The 18,665-nt window shown below is 47.5% G+C and overlaps 1 protein-coding gene across 1 annotated transcript in view; it reads left to right on the forward strand.

The window, feature by feature from the left end:
* The window catches only part of PAPPA (pappalysin 1), a 268,043-nt gene that overhangs the window by 151,467 nt on the left and 97,911 nt on the right, over window positions 1-18,665 (forward strand). The window contains exon 10 of the mRNA XM_061426652.1: window positions 4,325-4,518. Within this exon, the coding sequence (XP_061282636.1) occupies window positions 4,325-4,518 (194 nt within the window). The remainder of the gene's footprint in view (window positions 1-4,324; window positions 4,519-18,665) is intronic.

Raw genomic sequence — 18,665 nt, forward strand, 5'->3', positions numbered from 1 at the left:
TGCTCATAGCAAGAGAAACTGCATAGCAGAGTGCAGGGATGTTATTCAAAAAAAGGGACTCTCAGTAGCTTTGTCAGCAGAATCTTGGGGAAAACAAGTCCATTTCTCTCTCCCCTCCTCCCTCCCCCGTCCCTCCCTCTCCCCCATCTCTCCCTCTCTCTCTTCCTCCCCTCTTTAGCCTCATTTCCCCTCTCTCTTTAAACGCTCCCCTTGCCTATCTATCTATCTACTATCCTCCTGCTACGGACCACTGCCTATCTAAGTGCCTATTGCCCTACCTGTGTCTGCCTCTGCCTCTCCTCCAGAGCCTGCAGGATGCACTAGCTCTAAGCAGACAGACAGATTGAGGTCTTCCACATAATCAGGAAGGAACCAGCCTTCATAAGAACTCGACTCTAGCTCCAATTCCTGCCACTCTGCGGTCTCTTTGAGGAAATAAATCAATGTACCCTAGAAAGCAGATCATGTGCAATCTTACCATCATAATCTCACCCTATTTGTCTTCATATTAGAGGAGAAGGGAGGTGGTACCAAGAGTCAGACAACCTCAGGACCTTATCCTCAAGGGGGTGTGCCTTCATGATCCTGTAGATAAGATGTACAGCGGAAGATCTCTCTGCTTGATATAGAAAGTCCAGGCTCCTGCTTCTAGTCCTCCACCAACTGGCTCTGTTGTCTGGAGGCAAATGCCTTACCTCTTTCCTGCTATGGTTTTCAGTTTTCCGTTCAATAAAATGGGTGAAGGGACTGGGATGGTACACCTCATCACATGAAACCTTTGCAATAACGCTGGATAGAGATTATTATCCATTCTTTTTGAATGAGGGAAATGAAGTTCAGAGAGGTTGGGTTATTTAAGCCCTGTGGCACTTATGCATGGCAGAGTTAGCACTTGAAGCTAGCTTTGTTGTTGTTCAATTGCAAAGTCATGTCTGACTCTTTGTGACCCCATGGACTGCAGCACACCAGGCTTCCCTGTCCTTCACTATCTTCCAGAGATTCCTCAAACTCATGTCTATTGAGTTGATGATGCCATCCAACCATCTCATCCTCTGTCATCCCCTTTTGCTCTTGCCTTCAATCTTTCCCAGCACCAGGGTCTTTTCCAGTGAGTAGGCTCTTCACATCAGGTGGCCAAAGTATTGGAGCTTCAGTATCAATTCCTCCAATGAATATTCAGAGTTGATTTCCTTTGGGATTGACTAGTTTGATGTCCTTGCTGTCAAGGGACTCTCAAGAGTCTTGAACCTAGCTTTGCCTGATGCCCAAAACCTATGCCCTATGCAGTTCCCTTTATTGGGTTGCTAAAGAGTAAAGTCTGGATGGATGACTTGTCACTCTCAGATCAGGGTGAGTTTTATTATATGTGAGTTGGCCACATTCACCAAGAGGTTGGAGCTACTGAGAAGTGCTGAGCCTGTATTCTTTCTGTACTTGAACTGCCAGGCATGCTACTGGTCACTGGAGTCCTCAGCTGGCTCAAACTCATCCTTAAATAATTGAATTATAATGGATTGATTTATTCTGGCTCTTTTGATAGTATTTCACCATGTAAACTGTTTGCAGAAATAAACAAGGGATTTTGGAGCTTGGAAGGGGCTCAAAAATTCTGCTGCCCCTGAATTCAATGATTCCTTTTTTCAGATAGTCAGCATCACAGAAATTCAAGGCTTATTTCTACTTGACCCAGGCTCTTTCCATTTGGGGGAATGCCTCTTGAAAGTTTCAAATGAATACTGATTTTACAAGCTGATTCAATTCAGCCACTTAGGAATAAATTAAACCCTTACGAGAAGAGTATTTTCTCTCTTGACCATTATTTTAAGATATACACTGTGTGTTTATGTCCATTTCTTATGAAAGTTGTGTGGCTATCTTGAGAGGTTGTCCTTGCTGGTTTCTGTACTAAAAGATGGGAAGCCAGAGGGTGAGAAGTGAAGCTGATTGTGCAAAGTTACATACCTAATATGAGTTTCCCTGGTGGCTCAGACAGTAAAGAATCTGCTTGAAGTGCAGGAGAACTGGGTTCGATCCCTGGGTTGCGAAGATCTCCTGGAGAAGGGAATGGCAGCCCATTCCAGTATTCTTGCCTGAGAAATCCCATGGACAGAGGAAACTGGCAGGCCGCAGTCTATGGAGTAACAAAGAGTCGGACACGACTGAGCAACTAACACACACACACCTCTCCTGAGTACAAGGGGCAGAAACCAAACCCTGGTTTTAAATGAGGCTTCACTCGCTATTCTTTCAGAGTGAATCAGGGAAGAAAGTCCTAGATCAAGCAGCATTCTCAGGGTGACCACGGGTTCTGCGATATTTAGATTTTCTCAGGATAGGTGCCCCTTGCCTGGGTAGAATTTACACTAACATTCTCTCTCACTCTCCAAGTGTACTATTTGAAGGAGCTGCTACATGAGAATGTGATGGTAATACACGGGTTGAGTATTAAGGTGAAGTGAAGTGAAAGTCGCTCAGTCGTGTCCAACTTTTTGTGACCCCATGGACTATAATGTCTATGGAATTCTCCAGGCCAGAATACTGGAGTGGGTAGCCTTTCCCTTTGCCAGAGGATCTTCCCAACCCAGGGATTGAACCCAGGTGTCCCGCATTGCAGGAGGATTCAGGCAAATTGCAGGCGGATTATGATGGGGATCTTTGTAAAATAGGAACCCACACAGGAGGGAGTACTTAGCTTTCCTAGAGGAATTGCGAAAGTGTACCTGGCATTCATCTTGCCCAAAAGATGGGCGAGATGATTGCTTTTGGACAGGTGCCTCCAGATTTCTCCTTGTATTATTCTATTCTGAAACACCAAGAAGTGTGTGCTGTGCAGGTCCTACCTGCTTAGAAGGCATCCAGCTCTCCATGTGTATGTGTAGCTGTTCACCTGAAACTATCACAACACTGTTAATCGACCATGTTGTTTAGTTGTTAGGTCACGTCTGACTCTGTGACCCCATGGACTGCAGCACGCCAGGCTTCCCGGTCCCTCACTATCTCCCAGAGTTTGCTCAAACTCATGTCCATTGAGTCGGTGATGCCATCAACCATCTCATCCTCTGTCGTCCCCTTCTCCTCCTGCCCTCAATCTTTCCCAGCATCAGGGTCTTTCCCACTGGATTGACTATAGCCCAATAAAAATTAAAAATTAAAAAAATTTAAAAAAAAGAAAGAAGGCATCCAGCTGATTCTGCTTCCCTTGAGTTTTGTTCTTGCAGCTCAGTGAGCATCATTGCAGCCAGCTGCAGCTTTAAACTGTCCCAAGCAGAACTCCTGGCTATGATTTGAGTTACATAGGAGCTTGAGAACTCACTTGGCCTTTAACTGAAATCCCTAAGATATCCAGCAAATATCTAGAAGATAGCACCTTAGACAGGAAGGGCTCCTGGAGTTTCAGCAGTTTCACCCCCTTCAATGATGATTGAGCCCAGAAGAGGGAAAGAGATTTGTCTAAAGGAACAGAGCAATTTAGTTGCAGACCTGGGACTGAAGCCAGAGGCTCTCATATAACAGTTCACTCTATGTCAGACTGTAATCCTATTTACAGTTAAATAGTCAAAATAGTCAGTTTAAGACTACGAAGTGCTGCGGTGGCAGATAATGTACCTAGAACTTGGACAGTGAAAGCCCGAGTTTAAAATCAGGATCCGGCATGAACACATTTCATGACCTTGGGCAAGTTATTTAAGACTTGCAGGATTTCGGTTTCCCAATCGAGAAGACTAAACCAATACTTTAAATAATATCTTTCTCACAAGGTTACTGTGGGGCTCACAAGAGGTATGAAGGTGGAAGTCTTTGTTAATGTGCGTGTGTGTGTTATGTAGTAAAAATCACATAATACAAGATCTACCCTCTTAAATTGTAAGTGTACATACAGCTTTTTTTAATCTATCGTCACAGTGCTGAACCTCAGGTCGCTAGAACTTCTTCATCTTGCTTAACAAAGCTTTATACCGTTTGAACAGTGGATTTGAAATCTCAACCCCCGCTCCTTCCAGCCCCTGTCAGCCCCCATTCTACTCTCTCCTTCTGCGCCTTTGTTTTATATGCGTCATGTAAGTGGGATCATATGGTGTTTGACCTTCGTGTGATGTCCTCCACGTTCACCAGTGTTGCCTCCTATGGCAAGATCTCCATTGTAAATAGCAGTCAATGGTGACCCTCAGTGACTCACAGCCTGAATAACAGTCAGTGGTGACCATCAGTGGTGGGCTTGACCGTGCTGATGGTTCTGTGTATCTGATTCCATAACTGCTGGTGGCAGCCAGGGCCAAAGAACAAACACTGATCTGTCTGTCCCTTCTATGTCTGTCTCCTGCAGATGAGCCCAGCCGGTGCTATTTCCATGATGGTGACGGGGTATGTGAGGAGTTTGAACAAAAAACCAGCATCAAGGACTGTGGTGTCTACACGCCCCAGGGGTTCCTGGATCAGTGGGCATCCAATGCTACGGTGTCCCACCAAGACCAGCAGTGCCCAGGCTGGGTCATCATCGGCCAACCAGCAGCGTCCCAGGTAGGCGCCCAGCGTGCGCGACACTTCCTGCAGACATTCTAAATCGCTGCTCTGCCCCTCAAGGTTGCCCATCACAAAGGCAGTGTCGTTGGACATGGCCACTTGACCATGCCTCTGTTGTGGTTCAGTCGCTAAGTCGTGTCCGACTCTTTGCAATCCTGTGGACTACAGCACTCCAGGCTTCCCTGACTTTCACTGTTTCCCACAGTTTGTTTGAATTCATATCCATTGAGTCAGTGATCCCATCCAACTGTCTCATCCTCTGTTGCCCTCTTCTCCTTTTGCCTTCAACCTTTCCCAGCATTAGGGTCTTTTCCAAAGAGTCAGCTCATGACATCAGGTGGCCAAAGTATTGGAGCTTCCGCATCAGTCCTTCCAATGAATATTCAGGGTTGATTTCCTTTAGGAGTGACTGATTTGACCTCCTGGAAAGCTTTGACAAACCTAGACAGCATACGATGATCTCTAGATCCATCCATGTTGCTGCCAACAGCCAAATGTCATTCTGAGGTCTCACGAGACTTGTTTGTCAGCAATTGGATTTGGAGTTTTTAAGGGCAAGGAACGTTAGCACAGTAGGGGTAATGACTGTCCTGAGTCTCCTACTAGAAGTCATATTTGGGGAAAGCACTCCCCTTTGGATATACCACTGGCATTCAATGGTATAAGAACAAATTCTCAGGGAGAGTCTCACTTTTGACAGGGGAGGGTGTCAAGTCACGTACTCCTCCAGCACGCTTTCATGAATATGGTATCTCCATCATGAATGCGCTGTGTGGCTTTGGACTAGTCTTCCCACTTCTCCGGGCCCCATTTTCCCCATCTTAAAATTAGAGAGTAGTTGAACTGGATGATCTCCAAGGACCTTCCCAACACTCAAAAGCTGTGACTCATTCCTCATTCCCGAACGCACTATTTATGTCCCAGGGTTCTTCCCCAAGGGACTATCAGCTTAGTCGAGGGAGGGAGAGCATTGGGGCCACCAGAGCTTCTGTCATTCTAGGGATGGCCCTGCTGTCCCCAGAGTCCCCTTTCCAATTATCCTGCTCCATGTGCACCTGCCTTCTTCCAAGACTCCCGTTTCCCAGAGACACGCCTGCGTTTCCTACCGCCCCGCCCCACGGCCGTTTCAGAGGCCGGCCTCCCTCCTGGCCTTGCAGGAGAGCCATTATTTCTCCCCATTCCTCTCTAACATTGCTTCTCTGACTCATGGTCGGTGGAGGGGTGAGGCGAGGGTGGAGGGGCCTGGTTTCTAGATGAAAGAGACATGGGACCTTCTTCTGGGGCCCAGGGAAAATCACTGGAAGAGGTACAAAGGAATCTAACCTCGCTTACAGTGTTTATTTGATCATTTGTTCACTTATCCGATTGTGTTTACCTGCATCAGATTCTGTATGTACTCGTTTGTCTCTGTTTCTGAGGAGGATGGAAAGAAACGTAAGCGAGGTATTCCCTAATGTTTGTGTGTGCAGTGCTAGCTGGGTGCATGAATGAATGAATGCTTGCCTACGCTCATTCTGCCCCCTCTGTACTTGCTGGGTTCATTTTGGGTGACACCCATGCTCTGAACTCCAATTACCTGTTTCCATGTCTGGCTTCCCCCTTAGGCTGCTAATTTTGTGAAAAGAGTTTTAAGGTTTTATTTACTTTGTTCCCCATCTTCAAGCACAGATTTAGATAAGACCAGGAGTTCAAGCGATGTGTGTTTAATTAATTGTAGAAAACACTCACATTGCTACCTTTCTCATGAGGAGTGCCCTGCTTTAGGAACAACAGGGCTGGCCAGTGATAGAACCAGGCATTGCAGATGCAACACTGCCATCCAGCCTCTAGAAATGTTTTAAAAACATCATTCAAACAAGGGTATTATTAACGCACTCAGAATCTCACATGACCAAGTGTTGAGGTAACAGCTGTGCTTAAAAACCACCAAAGGTTATTGCTACTAATGTGAGAAAAGGAGAGAAAGAATTTTCCAGTCTTAGCATTTGAAAAGAGACTTCGCCCCGGCAATTATTCCAGTCTGGGAAGGGGGGGTGCTGTCAGGAATCATGGGTGATTATCTCTTCCTAAACAACAATCCAATTTTAAAAAATCATTATAAATACTCGCTCTTCGATCTACAAAGAGGAGATGAGGAAACAAAATCATCCTATTGAATTATTCATTGTAACCAATTTTATTTTAATGAAATCGACTAGGTTCCATTACTCTGGGCTTGGACATAATCTTTGTTACAAGGAGACTTCAGCTGTAACTAAATTTGCCATAATGAGATCAGCTCACTGGAGGATACAGGGTCAGGGGTGGGGAGGTGTATGCCGCCTGGTGCAGGGCTGGACAGGGGGTCTGGGGGCCGGCAGAACAAAAGTCCCCCCGATTCCCTGTCTCAAAGCGAGTGCCTGGAAGCCATTCCCACACCAACCCCATTGTGCGTGGGCCAACATGCGCACACGCAGACACCACACGCACAGCCTGCGTGACTGCGTCGAGCCTCTTCCTGGAGTGTAGACACGGCTCCCTCCTGACAGCAGAGAAGAGGAGGAAGTGTGGCCGTGGCCGTCATCACCCTGCGCGGTGACTAGAGGAGGCTGGTGGTTAATTTTCACCCTGTCAGGGCCTCCAGGCAAGAGGCTGATGGCCTGAGAGAGGGGGCTGTGGGCTTCTTAGGTGCACTGTGAGCACCTTCCCTTCCCTTAACCCAATTATGCATTCCTCCTCCACTTTCCTCCTCCTCCTCTCTCTCTCTGTCTGTTTTACACACACTCAGACAGGCACACACACGCGAGCATCCTCCAGGAACAGGCCTTGCAGATCCAGCAGCCCAGGTCCAGACAGTGATCCCGAAGCACAGGGAGGAGAGTGGGGAGGGAACCAGTGGTTGTCGAGGTCCACCAGCCATGGAGCTGGGCCCCAACCCCCTTGCCATTCTTCAAGGGAAGAATTACTACTTACCTTGGAGAAACTGAGACGTGGAGTGGTTTCCCCAAGGTCACACAGCCCATAGTGGGAAATTTAGGATGGAAAGGTTCTCCTGGAAGATGATACTGGGAGTGTGTGAATGTGTGGTCTTGTTCAGGAACTGGGTGTAGCCGGGTTCCTGAAAAATGTCACTGTGAATCAGGTGGAAAGAGCCATGATGGATAGATCTTTGTGTTGGTGGTACCATGCACACTCCATGAGGTGCTTGAGGAGGAACTAAAGAGCCCCTTGATGAGGGTAAAAGAGGAGAGTGAAAAAGCTGGCTGAAAACTCAACATTCAAAAAGCTTAAGATCATAGCATCCGATCTCATTAATTCATGACAAATGGAAGGGATAAAGTGGAAGCAGTGACCGATTTTATTTCCTTGGGCTCCAACAGTCACTGCAGACAGTGACTTCAGCCATGAAGTAAAAGATGCATGCTCCTTGGAAGGAAAGCTATGACAAACCTAGACAGCAGATTACAAAGCAGAGAAATCACTTTGCTGACAAAGGTCCATCTAGTCAAAGCTATGGTTTTTCCAGTAGTTTTGTAGGTATGTGAGAGTTGGACCATCAGGAAGGCTGAGCACCAAAGAACTGATGCTTTCAAACTATGGTGCTGGAGAAGACTCTTGAGAGTCTCTTGGACAGCAAGGAGATCAAACCAGTCAATCCTGAAGGAAATCAACCCTGAATATTCATTGGAAGGATTGATGCTGAAGCTGAAGCTCCAATTCTTTGGCCACCTGATGCGAAGAGCCAACTCATTGGAAAAGACCGTGATGCTGGGAAAGATTGAGGGCAGGAGGAGAAGGGGGCGACGGAGGATGACATGGTTGGATGGTATCACCACCTCAATGGACATGAGTTTCAGCAAACTTCAGGAGTTTGTGAAGGACAGGGAAGCCTGGTGTGCTGCAGTCCATGGGGTCACAAAGAGTCAGACACAACTTAGCTTATGAACAGCAACAGCAGAAATCTCCCAGGCACTGCCCACAGCTTGAGTTCAGGCTGGTCCCACTCTGTCTAGGCATCCCTGTTGCTGGTACCCTGGTGTTCACTGGGACACTCTATCCACTTGGAGAGTGATGAAATGACCACAGTCATGTCCGTTTCTTCTTTATAAGTCAGTATTGTCCTAGTCTCTGTATTTCCCCTAATGCTGCAAAAATGATAAATGCAGGTGTTTATGTGGATCACAATAAACTGTGGAAAATTCTGAAAGAGATGGGAATACCAGACCACTTCACCTGCCTCTTGAGAAATCTGTATGCAGGTCAGGAAGCAACAGTTAGAACTGGACATGGAACAACAGACTGGTTCCAAATAGGAAAAGGAGTACGTCAAGGCTGTATATTGTCACCCTGCTTATTTAACTTATATGCAGAGTATATCATGAGAAACGCTGGGCTGGAACAAGCACAAGCTGGAATCAAGATTGCCGGGAGAAATATCAATAACCTCACATATGCAGATGACACCACCCTTATGGCAGAAAGTGAAGAGGAACTAAAAAGCCTCTTGATGAAGGTGAAAGAGGAGAGTGAAAAAGTTGGCTTAGAACTCAACATTCAGAAAACGAAGATCATGGCATCTGTCCCATCACTTCATGGGAAATAGATGGGGAAACAGTGGAAACAGTGTCAGACTTTATTTTTCTGGGCTCCAAAATCACTGCAGATGGTGACTGCAGCCATGAAATTAAAAGATGCTTACTCCTTGGAAGGAAAGTTATGACTAACCTAGATAGCATATTGAAAAGCAAAGACATTACTTTGCCAACAAAGGCCCATCTAGTTAAGGCTATGGTTTTTCCAGTGGTCATGTATGGATGTGAGAGTTGGACTGCGAAGAAAGCTGAGTACCGAAGAATTGATGCTTTTGAACTGTGGTGTTGGAGAAGACTCTTGAGAGTCCCTTGGACTGCAAGGAGATCCAACCAGTCCATTCTGAAGGAGATCAGCCCTGGGATTTCTTTGGAAGGAATGATGCTGAGGCTGAAACTCCAGTACTTTGGCCACCTCATGGGAAGAGTTGACTCATTGGAAAAGACTCTGATGCTTGGAGGGATTGGGGTAAGAGGAGAAGGGGACGACAGAGGATGAGATGGCTGGATGGCATCACTGACTCGATGGACGTGAGTGAACTCCGGGAGTTGGTGATGGACAGGGAGGCCTGGCGTGCTGCGATTCATGGGGTTGCAAAGAGTCGGACACGACTGAGCGACTGAACTGAACTGAACTGATTGGAGTTATGTTCCTTGCTCTGTGCTGGAGCCCGTGGAAGAAACCAAAGAAGAAGGAGACCCAACCTTGACCTTGTAAATTTGCAAGACCATAATGTGAGGATGCTCTCGAGAGGCCTAGCCCTGCCAGAGTCAGCAGGCAGGCTGTCACTGTGGCTACTGTGGAGACAGCACCCTCTCTGTGTCAGATGAGTCTAGAAAATGATTAAAATTTTCGTTTCCATTTTTGCGTGAACGCTGCACTTCTCAAAGTCCCCAGTCTTGCTTGTCCATCCCCCTCAAACAAGATGCCCAAATTTGGTTAGCACTAAGCTCCTCCGCCCGAACATCGAGTCTTATATCCAAATGTTATCAGAAGCATCACACCTCCCTGGCTGTGCGCATCGGGCTGAACATCCTATAACAAGAGACATTCTTGGGATGTTTTGGCAGTGCACCTTCCCGGCCCTGCTGGAATTCAAAAGGTCCCTGAGACAGAACAAAAATGGAACAAGTTGAAAGTACAGAGTTATCTCTCTTCTGGGAAACTCAGCACAGTTTGGTTTAAGTGTTTGCAAAGATCCCGTCTTGTTCTCATTTGGTTTCCAGGTCTCACATTTCTCCGGTGCTTTACACCACAGGCTGCCAAAGTGAGCTGCAGAGATTCCTTCATCCTGCACCCCCCCTGCCCCCCACTGCATTTCTACCCAAGCCAGGTTCCTCCTGTCCAAACAGTCCCCTTCCTCCTCCCGCACAGGAGGTGGTGGAGATGCAAAGGCTATCGGAATGCACAGTGCTCTCCCAGGGATTATGGATCTTCAGTCAACCAACCAATTTACTTGGTTGATCCTTTGAGGGCAACATTTAAACTAAGCATTTCCAGGGCTGTAGTTTCAGAGCCAAAGTAAAGACAACCTTGCTTAGAACGAGCGCTATCTGCAATGAGATGGAGTGCCTGTGATGCAGTAAGCTGCCATCACAAGGCACTCAGGCTGAGCTGGTGGTCACACAGGAAGCCCTGGGCATCTCGCCTTCCTTTGTGACTGATTCTGACTTTGCATCCACTGACCCATGGTTAGACATATCGATCCTTTGCCACCTCACTGAGAATCGCTATTACCTGTTCCTTGGCATATCCAGAACATGGTGTGCCTCTATTAAAATACAAATCACAATTTGTCTTGATGGATTTGTTGACTTATGCATTTGACTAAATGGACATATGAAGGGATCCTGCCCTGAGGAATGTAAGCAGGTAGAAAACACAGACATCTGTGGGGTCAAGTGGAAGTCGTGCAGAGGTGGCCCTGCCCTCATAGCTTTTCTTTTTATTTGGGAATTTTGAGCCCATTATTCCTCCAGGAACCTCAGCTTTCTCTTCTGGAGAGAGAGTATGGTGGCATCTGTTTGGTGGGGATTAAGGGAGTGAATGCGGAGAAAAAGTTTAGCACTGTTTGTCAAGGTGGTTGTTTTGTTCATTTCCCATGTATCGGGTAGTGCGTGTTAATTCCGTCTTCGGTTCGTGTCAGGCCTCCTCTCTGCACCCTCATTCCAGTGAGCCATGCAGCACGGAAGCTCAGTCAGCATTTGGTTTTGTGAATAAGCAGAGTTGCATTCACAAATGTTTCCTGCACACTCAGGGCTAGAGCAGGCACTTTGCAAAACTCCGGAGAAGCGCTGGTCCTTTCGTAGCCCTTACAGTGCTCACTATTCCATGGGAGGGGTGTGTCCAGCTAGAAATAGCAGCCAAGACCCAAGAGTCTGAGATTCAGAGGGAGTTTCCCTGAGGAAGAAACCGCACTGCTATCAGCTTACTCAGCCAGCAGGGATGGAAGCCAGCGTGTAGGGATGGAAAAGTCCTTTGCCCACTTTCAGAAGGTCCTGGACAAATTATAAAAATAATATTTTCCAAGTTCAGCTAGGCTCCGCATCAAATTCCTTGAATCCTACTTAAGCTACTGCAAAAGTAGGAATTGCTGCTCTCATCTAACAGATTGGGACAGTAAGGCTCTGAAAGCCGAGGGACTGACTAGTTTGGGGGGCACACCCTTCTAAGAGACCGTGGCAGAACCAGGATTCCGGTTGCGGGGTTCGTCACAGGAGCCTGGGTGCAGGACAAGTCAGCTCATGCCCGCTTCCATGGCTGACACAGGAGAACAGACGCGGAAGCCTGCCGTTTGCATGTTTTCTTGCCTAGGGTGCATTCAAGGGTCTCGAGGAAAGTGGGAACCCCCCTCCCCAGGACCCCCAGTATGGCCCCACTGTTTCTGCCATGCCACCAACATCTCGACCTAGGGGCAGTCATTCTTTCAGGTTAAGTGTTGCCCTTTCCAGAAAGTCACTTAAAACACGTTTATGAAAATATGGGAGAAGCTCAGGGAATGTTTCAAATCGCTGAACCCTGAGTGTAGATTTTTGGCTCCATGGCTAATTATTAATGGGTTGTGGGAAAGAACGTGAAGGAAAACACCAGCAGGACAGTTGTAGGTGGAAGGGGAGACCGCTCCATTCGCAGGTCTGTCACGAAAGCACGTGCTCTACCTGAGAAGCCTTGAGATGTTGGTAAGGGAATCGCAAGAGACGCGCGCTCCCTGCCGCCACCGAGTCATAGGCCCAGAATGCAAGGACCATTCATCTGCGCCTCCTGCGTCCTTGTGTCCAGAGGAAGGGAGCAGAAATCCACTGGGCTCTCTGACATAAGGGCAAGAGATCTTTCCACTGGCACCCATGGTGCAGGGTAGGACGTGCTGGGACCGAGGAGCCAAGGGGAGGGTGAGTGAATATTTCCTCTGCGTGTGATCACCGAGCTGTAACTGGAAGGCTAATCTGGGGTAGTAGAAGGGTGTTGAAAGGAAGATCACGTCAGAGAGACAGAGAGACAGGGAGACAGGCGTCCAACAAAAGGTCAATAAGAAATTCAGGGGGAAGTAAAAAATGAGATCCAGGGGATGTCAAGAGAGATGGGCTTTGAAAGTGGTGTGGGAACTGCCTTCAGATGCTTGGAATTTAGACTTCACCATTTGTTTATGGGCTGCTCGAGGTCTCAGTTGTGGCGCCCAGGATCTTGGGTCGTTACTGGGACATATGGGGTCTTTAGTTGTGCACACAGACTCTCAGTGGCTGGAGGATCTAGCTCCCCGGTCAGGGATTGCACTCAGGCCCCCTGCCCTGGGCACGTAGAGTCTTAACCACTGGACAAGGGAAGTCCCTACACTTTATTCCAAGTGCAAAGAGGAGCTTCTCTGAGGTTCTGAGCTGGGCACCAACAGGTCAGATGCTTATTTGAGGATGAGGACTGACCTCTAGGAGCACCGCCTGAAAGAGGAGTTTGAAGCACCTTATGAAACTCAGAGGTTTTGCTTCTCGTCTCAGAATGAAGAGCTGCCTTCCGTGCGTGCGGGAGGTGGACGGTCTTGCCCGTGCCACACTTTCTTCTACTTCTTTCTCTTCTTGCACCAGCTACTGGTATTGCATTGAAACAGCCCCATGTCGACATTTTGCATGGATGAGCCATTCTCTGCTGATGCTTGTATTGGCAAAGGGCTGGGGCGGGGGGCGGCAACTGTGGGCTCAGTACCCAGTGCTGAGGTCCCTGCTGAGACGTGTCCCTTCATGTCTTCTCACTGGTGAAATGCGACAGCATCCGCTGGTGGTGGGAGAAGCGGGAGGCCAAGGGGATGCGCCAAAATGTCAGAGAGGATTCCAAGCAGTTTTCCCAAGTACCCAAGGGATCTGCTTTCTTCTGGTGGTTTCTGAGTAATTTTTCAAGAGCACATGTGTGAGTCATCTAAGGAGACAAAACAGCTAATCCTATGGCCTGTTACAGTCTGTCCCATTGTTGTGGGGCACCCGAAATCCCTCCAGAAGACTAAAAGCCAGTTCCTGCATCAGAAAGGACCCCCTTGCCCTGGTGGCTATAACATCCTGGACTTGACATGGAAACGTGGGTTGGTGGGGCGGGGGGCGGACTTTAAATCTATCAAATTTTTCATGACTCCAGTGAGGGTCTCCATCAGACTCTCCTCCACCTCTCTTCTTTGCTCCCTTCTTAAGTCATTCACTGTTTCAAGCTTTATTCAAACCTATAAATGCTAGACACTACGACTGTGCCTTCCCAACTTTGAGTGATGAGAGTTTTATAGGAAAAAAATGAGGTTTAGGATCAGCTCAACCTGGCTTCTGATTCCAGGGTCACCCATGACCAACTCTGTCCCTCCAAGCAAGCCGGTTCTCCTTGCCTGTACCCAATCTATAAACAGGAGTGACAGCATTCCTATGGCAGGCGTTGATCAAGGACAAGACAGGTGATCCACATGTGTAGTTTCCCTTCTGCTAGCAGCTAAAACCTTTTTAAAGAAGTGCTTCTTTCTGTCCATGGAGTTTTAGCAACTGAGGGATCCAATGAGGAAATATTGTGTTCTGTGTTGTTATTTTTAAAGAAACACTCTTTAGGACTACGGAAATCTAAGCAGAGAGAGACTTTGAGAGTCTCTTGGTCTTATTTCACTCAAGATTCAGCTGTCATGAAATAACTTCCCTAAACCCCTCAATCCCTATCTGTTAGAAAGCAATTCTGATACTTGGATTCAAAACCCACTATAGTCTTATTGTGAACCTACTATATCTCCATTCAGTCGTGTCCAACTCTTTGCGACCCCATGGACTGCAGCACACTAGGCTTCCCTGTCCGTCACCAACCCACGGAGCTTGCTCAAACTCATGTCCGTGGAGTCGGAGATGCCACCAACCATCTCATCCTCTGCCGTCCCCTTTGCCTCTGGCCTTCAATCTTTCACTATGTCTAGAACATCCTTTTCAGCAGGGAGTCGAGGCTGAGATGAAGAGTTCAACCACTATCCTCAAGTCATCTGTGTTGTCCTTGGAGGACAGGGAACCCTGACACAGGTACTTCTAAGAAGGAAAGAAAAACTTGGGCAAACCGCTGTGGTATGCAGGCACGTGGAGTTATTGTTAGAGACACATGCTTTGACGGGGAAGGGAGTGCTGGCCTGTGCAGCAGACACGCACGGGTTACCAGGAAGGTGCTTCGTGGAGCAGAGAAGGCTCTCGCTTGCCAGTCGACTCCTGTCTTGCAGCCCAAGAACAAGCCAGGCTTTGTGGTTTGGGGCGGCTTCCACTGGCTCTCTGTGGAGAGCAGACTCGGCCGGGCCAGTTCACACCACAGCCCCTCCTGCGATCCCGAGGCCTTTGTCTTTCTTGCACCTCTCAGCCCACCCCTCTCCCATCTTGCTGTCTGTATTCTCCACATCGTCCCTCTCTCCTCCTCCCTTCAGGACCAGACCCCTTCCCTCCTTCCTTGCCGTCTACTCAGGCTCCCTCAAGACCCAACTCCATCCTTGCCTTTCATTTTCTTTCTTTTTATTTTTTAAAATTATTGTTGTTCTTTTAAGTGGGGGCATCGGTGTTTAGCCAGCATGGTCTTTGCTGTATAATTTAGTTTCATGTCCTGTACCCAAGAAACATGTCAAATATGTAAACAGCGTTCGCTCTCCGAGACCATAATACGCTTAGGAAGCAGCAGCCAGTCAAGCTTGCTGAGCCCGCGGCTTCGGCGGTATTGGATTCTGTCCCCAAAACCACATGCTCGTTTCTCCAAGTCTGGAAGTAAACTTTCTCAAGCCAGGCCCAAAGGATGGGGGTCTGAGGAGGTTGGATGTCGGATGTGCACAGCATTTTCCTTCTGGGGTGTGTGTGTGTTCATTTGTTTGTTTTGCAACCCCCTTGCCTCCCACTCTCCACCCCAACATCCTTACTTTTAAAAATTAACCTAGACATTCTGTAGAAGCTGCATGCTCAGTCTCTCAGTTGTGTCTGACTCTGCGACCCCATGGACTATAGCCCGCCAGGCTCCTCTGTCCGTGAAATTTCTCAGGCAAGAATACTGAAGTGGATTAGTGGGTTGCCATTTCCTTCTCCAGGGGATCTTCCCAAAGCAGGGATCAAATGCATGTCTCTTGTGTCTCCTGCACTGGTAGGAGGGTTTTTTACCCCTGTGCCACCTGGGAAGCCCGTTATCTATAGAACCAGACCAAAAAGAGCTTTCTACCCTCTTCACCAGCCCAAACACATATTTTTTAAAACTCACCTAATTCTTTGGCCAGATCCATGTGCCAGGATATATTTGTAGTGTGTTCATTTTTCAGGGAGAAATGGACTGAGAGAGGCACATGACAGGTACCCATGCTGAGGGGCAAGCTTCTGTGCCAGGGTGGTCCATCAAGTCTTCCCCGGGGGGCTCCTGCCCGCCCCGAGACCTTTTCCAAACTGGACCCATACATCCAGCTGGTGGAAGGGGATGCTTGCCTGAAGCCTGCATTTGTCTCCATCTTGGGAAAGAGATGTGAGTTTAGGAGAGATCCGGCCTGCTGGCAGGATACTGCTCTCAGGAATGGTGGCTACTGCCAGGGAGATGCCCAGGTCTGCAACACAGCTGCCTGGGGCAAGGGGTCTGGGAAGAGAAAAGTAATGCAGAGCCATGCAGGAAGGAGAGAAACTGACACACAATGGGGAGCTGTGGTCAGTTTATGTGCCAGAGAAGGTAGAACTGGGTCAGTGTAGAGAGCCGGCCTCCAGATCCGTTCTCTGATAGGACTTTCGGTGACAGTGGAGGTGCCTACTGCCCCTCCTGGCACTACTGCCCCTCGCCACCTATTGTACTGAACCCTGGAGATGCGGCTCAGGGCACTAGGGCACTGAACTTCCAGTGCATTTAAAATTAGACAGCCACAGGCAGACACTGAGCCCCCTGTCGGAGGTGTTCTAGTCTAGCACATCCTCATGCCTCCACCTATAGTGAGACCCAGGGCGACCATAATCTCTCTCTGCCTCAGTCTCCTCATCTGTAAAATAGGGAGATGAACTGGCAATTGCGAGTATTCTAGAAAACGGCACACAAAGAGCACAAGGAACATTGCCTGGCATGTAATAACTGCTGTCTACACGGATTCACTTTGGTTATGGCATTAAATCCTTATAATCTAGTAAGAACTATGTCCTCATTTCACAGATGGGGAGGCAGAAGAACCGTTCCTCCAAGTGGTGTAACAGGAGTGAGACCAGTGCTTTCAGGCTCCACAGCCCACATGCTTTCTAGTAGACACACTTCTCCCAAGAATTTTTTTTGTTTTAGAGTAACCCTTCTTTTGTTCCTGAAGTGAAATATGACATACTTATCTGTTTGTGATACATCATCTTAAATCATTAAGTCTGCACGTATCTTTAATGGAGGCTTTTTCTTTTGTAGTACCTTTTCCAGCATTTACAATAAATATTTATTTATTTAATAAATATTTATTAACAATAAATATTTATTCACAATAAATATTGGTCTCAGGGATCTCTCGCTTGTGAAAGATCTCTATTTATTTATATTTATGCACCGTGTTCCCCTCAGTGTATAAAGTCCCAGAGTCTTAGCAGGTAAGGCATTCCACAATCTGTTTCCCTCAGCTTTTCCTCACAGCCTGTTGTCTAACAGGTTTATTAGACAGGAACCTTCCAGACAGAATGGATCCATCTGCAATCCCCAGACAGACCTTGAAGTTTCCATTTCTTCTACATGGAAACACCATCCTTCATTCATCCACCTTTAAAAAAAAAAAGCATTTATTTTTGACTGTGCTGGGTCTTCATTGCTCTGCACAGGCTTTCTCTAGGTGAGCAGGGGCTCCTCTTCCTTGTGGTGTTCAGGCTTCTCATCGCATTATCTTCTCTTGTTATGGAACATGGGCTCTAGAGAGGGCGGGCTTCAGCATTTGCAATGCGCAGGTGCTTACCGTACCCCAGCCCTAGAGTGTGGGCTTCAGTAACTGTGGCTTGCAATTGTGATTCACAGCACAGCTGCTCCATGGCATGTTGGATCTTCCCAGCCCAGGGATGGAACCTGTGTCTCCCACATGGGCAGGGGGTTCTTAACCACTGGACCACCAGGGAAGTCCTCTCATTTAAAGCTTAACTATCTTTCAAGGTCTGCTTCAGCCAGTTCCTCTTTCACGTGGCCTGTTTTGACCATCCCAGCCCATGTGGAGCCCTCACTCTCTGATACCACATAGCACTTCTGGAATCATCCGTGGCCCAGCATACGTGACCTTCTATCAGTACTTTGCATCTGCCTTTGTCTGTGACTTTCCACACCACCTGTCCCATGAACTGCCAAGAATCTGGGCTCCGTCTTACACCTTGAGCTATGCCAGGTCTAGAACAGCACTCGCTACCTGAAAAGCTGAGTTTCCCAGTGCTACAGCACATCTACAGCCGCCAGCCCCTCTAACAGATAATGACTAACTTTCACTGGTTGCAGAGGACTTGATAAGAAAAATGAGAGGCCAGATGCAAAGGAATGACTAAATAATAATAAATGACAGTAACTTTTACAAATGATATAAATAATAATAATAAATGACAGTAACAGTAATACCAAGGACACAGTAGTAATAACAATAGCTGGTGGTGATAGCAACATAGATGGTCTGGCTTTCTGCGTGATTACTCCATGTCAGGACCTCTACCCAGAGTTTCACTCCATTTTTAGCACATTTATACCCGCCAGCCCCTTTGGGAAGTAGAGACTAACTTTCACTGGTTTACAAAGGACTAAGTTGGGACTTAACAAAGGTTAAGTATTAATAACTTACCCAAGTTTCTACAACCAGCTAGGGGTGAGGCAGGGAAATCTAGAATTCATGCCCAGGACTGTCTTCTTCTAGAACCAGGAGGAAAGAAGTGGGAAGGGACCACAGAGGGGAATGTTAAGCGTGTTTCTGGCTTGCAGGGCTGTGTGTCAGCACTTGCATGAGCAAGGGATCTTTGAACCCTGGAACAACCCTCCAAAGTAGATCTGGTCATTTATTTTTCAGTGGAGGAACTAAGGCATCTTAGAGCATTCGGTCATGACGTCAATAAGTTCTGGCCCACATCTCTTGGATGTGTGTGACTTCC

The sequence above is a fragment of the Bos javanicus genome, chromosome 8, assembly GCF_032452875.1.
Source record: "Bos javanicus breed banteng chromosome 8, ARS-OSU_banteng_1.0, whole genome shotgun sequence".
NCBI lineage: Eukaryota > Metazoa > Chordata > Mammalia > Artiodactyla > Bovidae > Bos > Bos javanicus.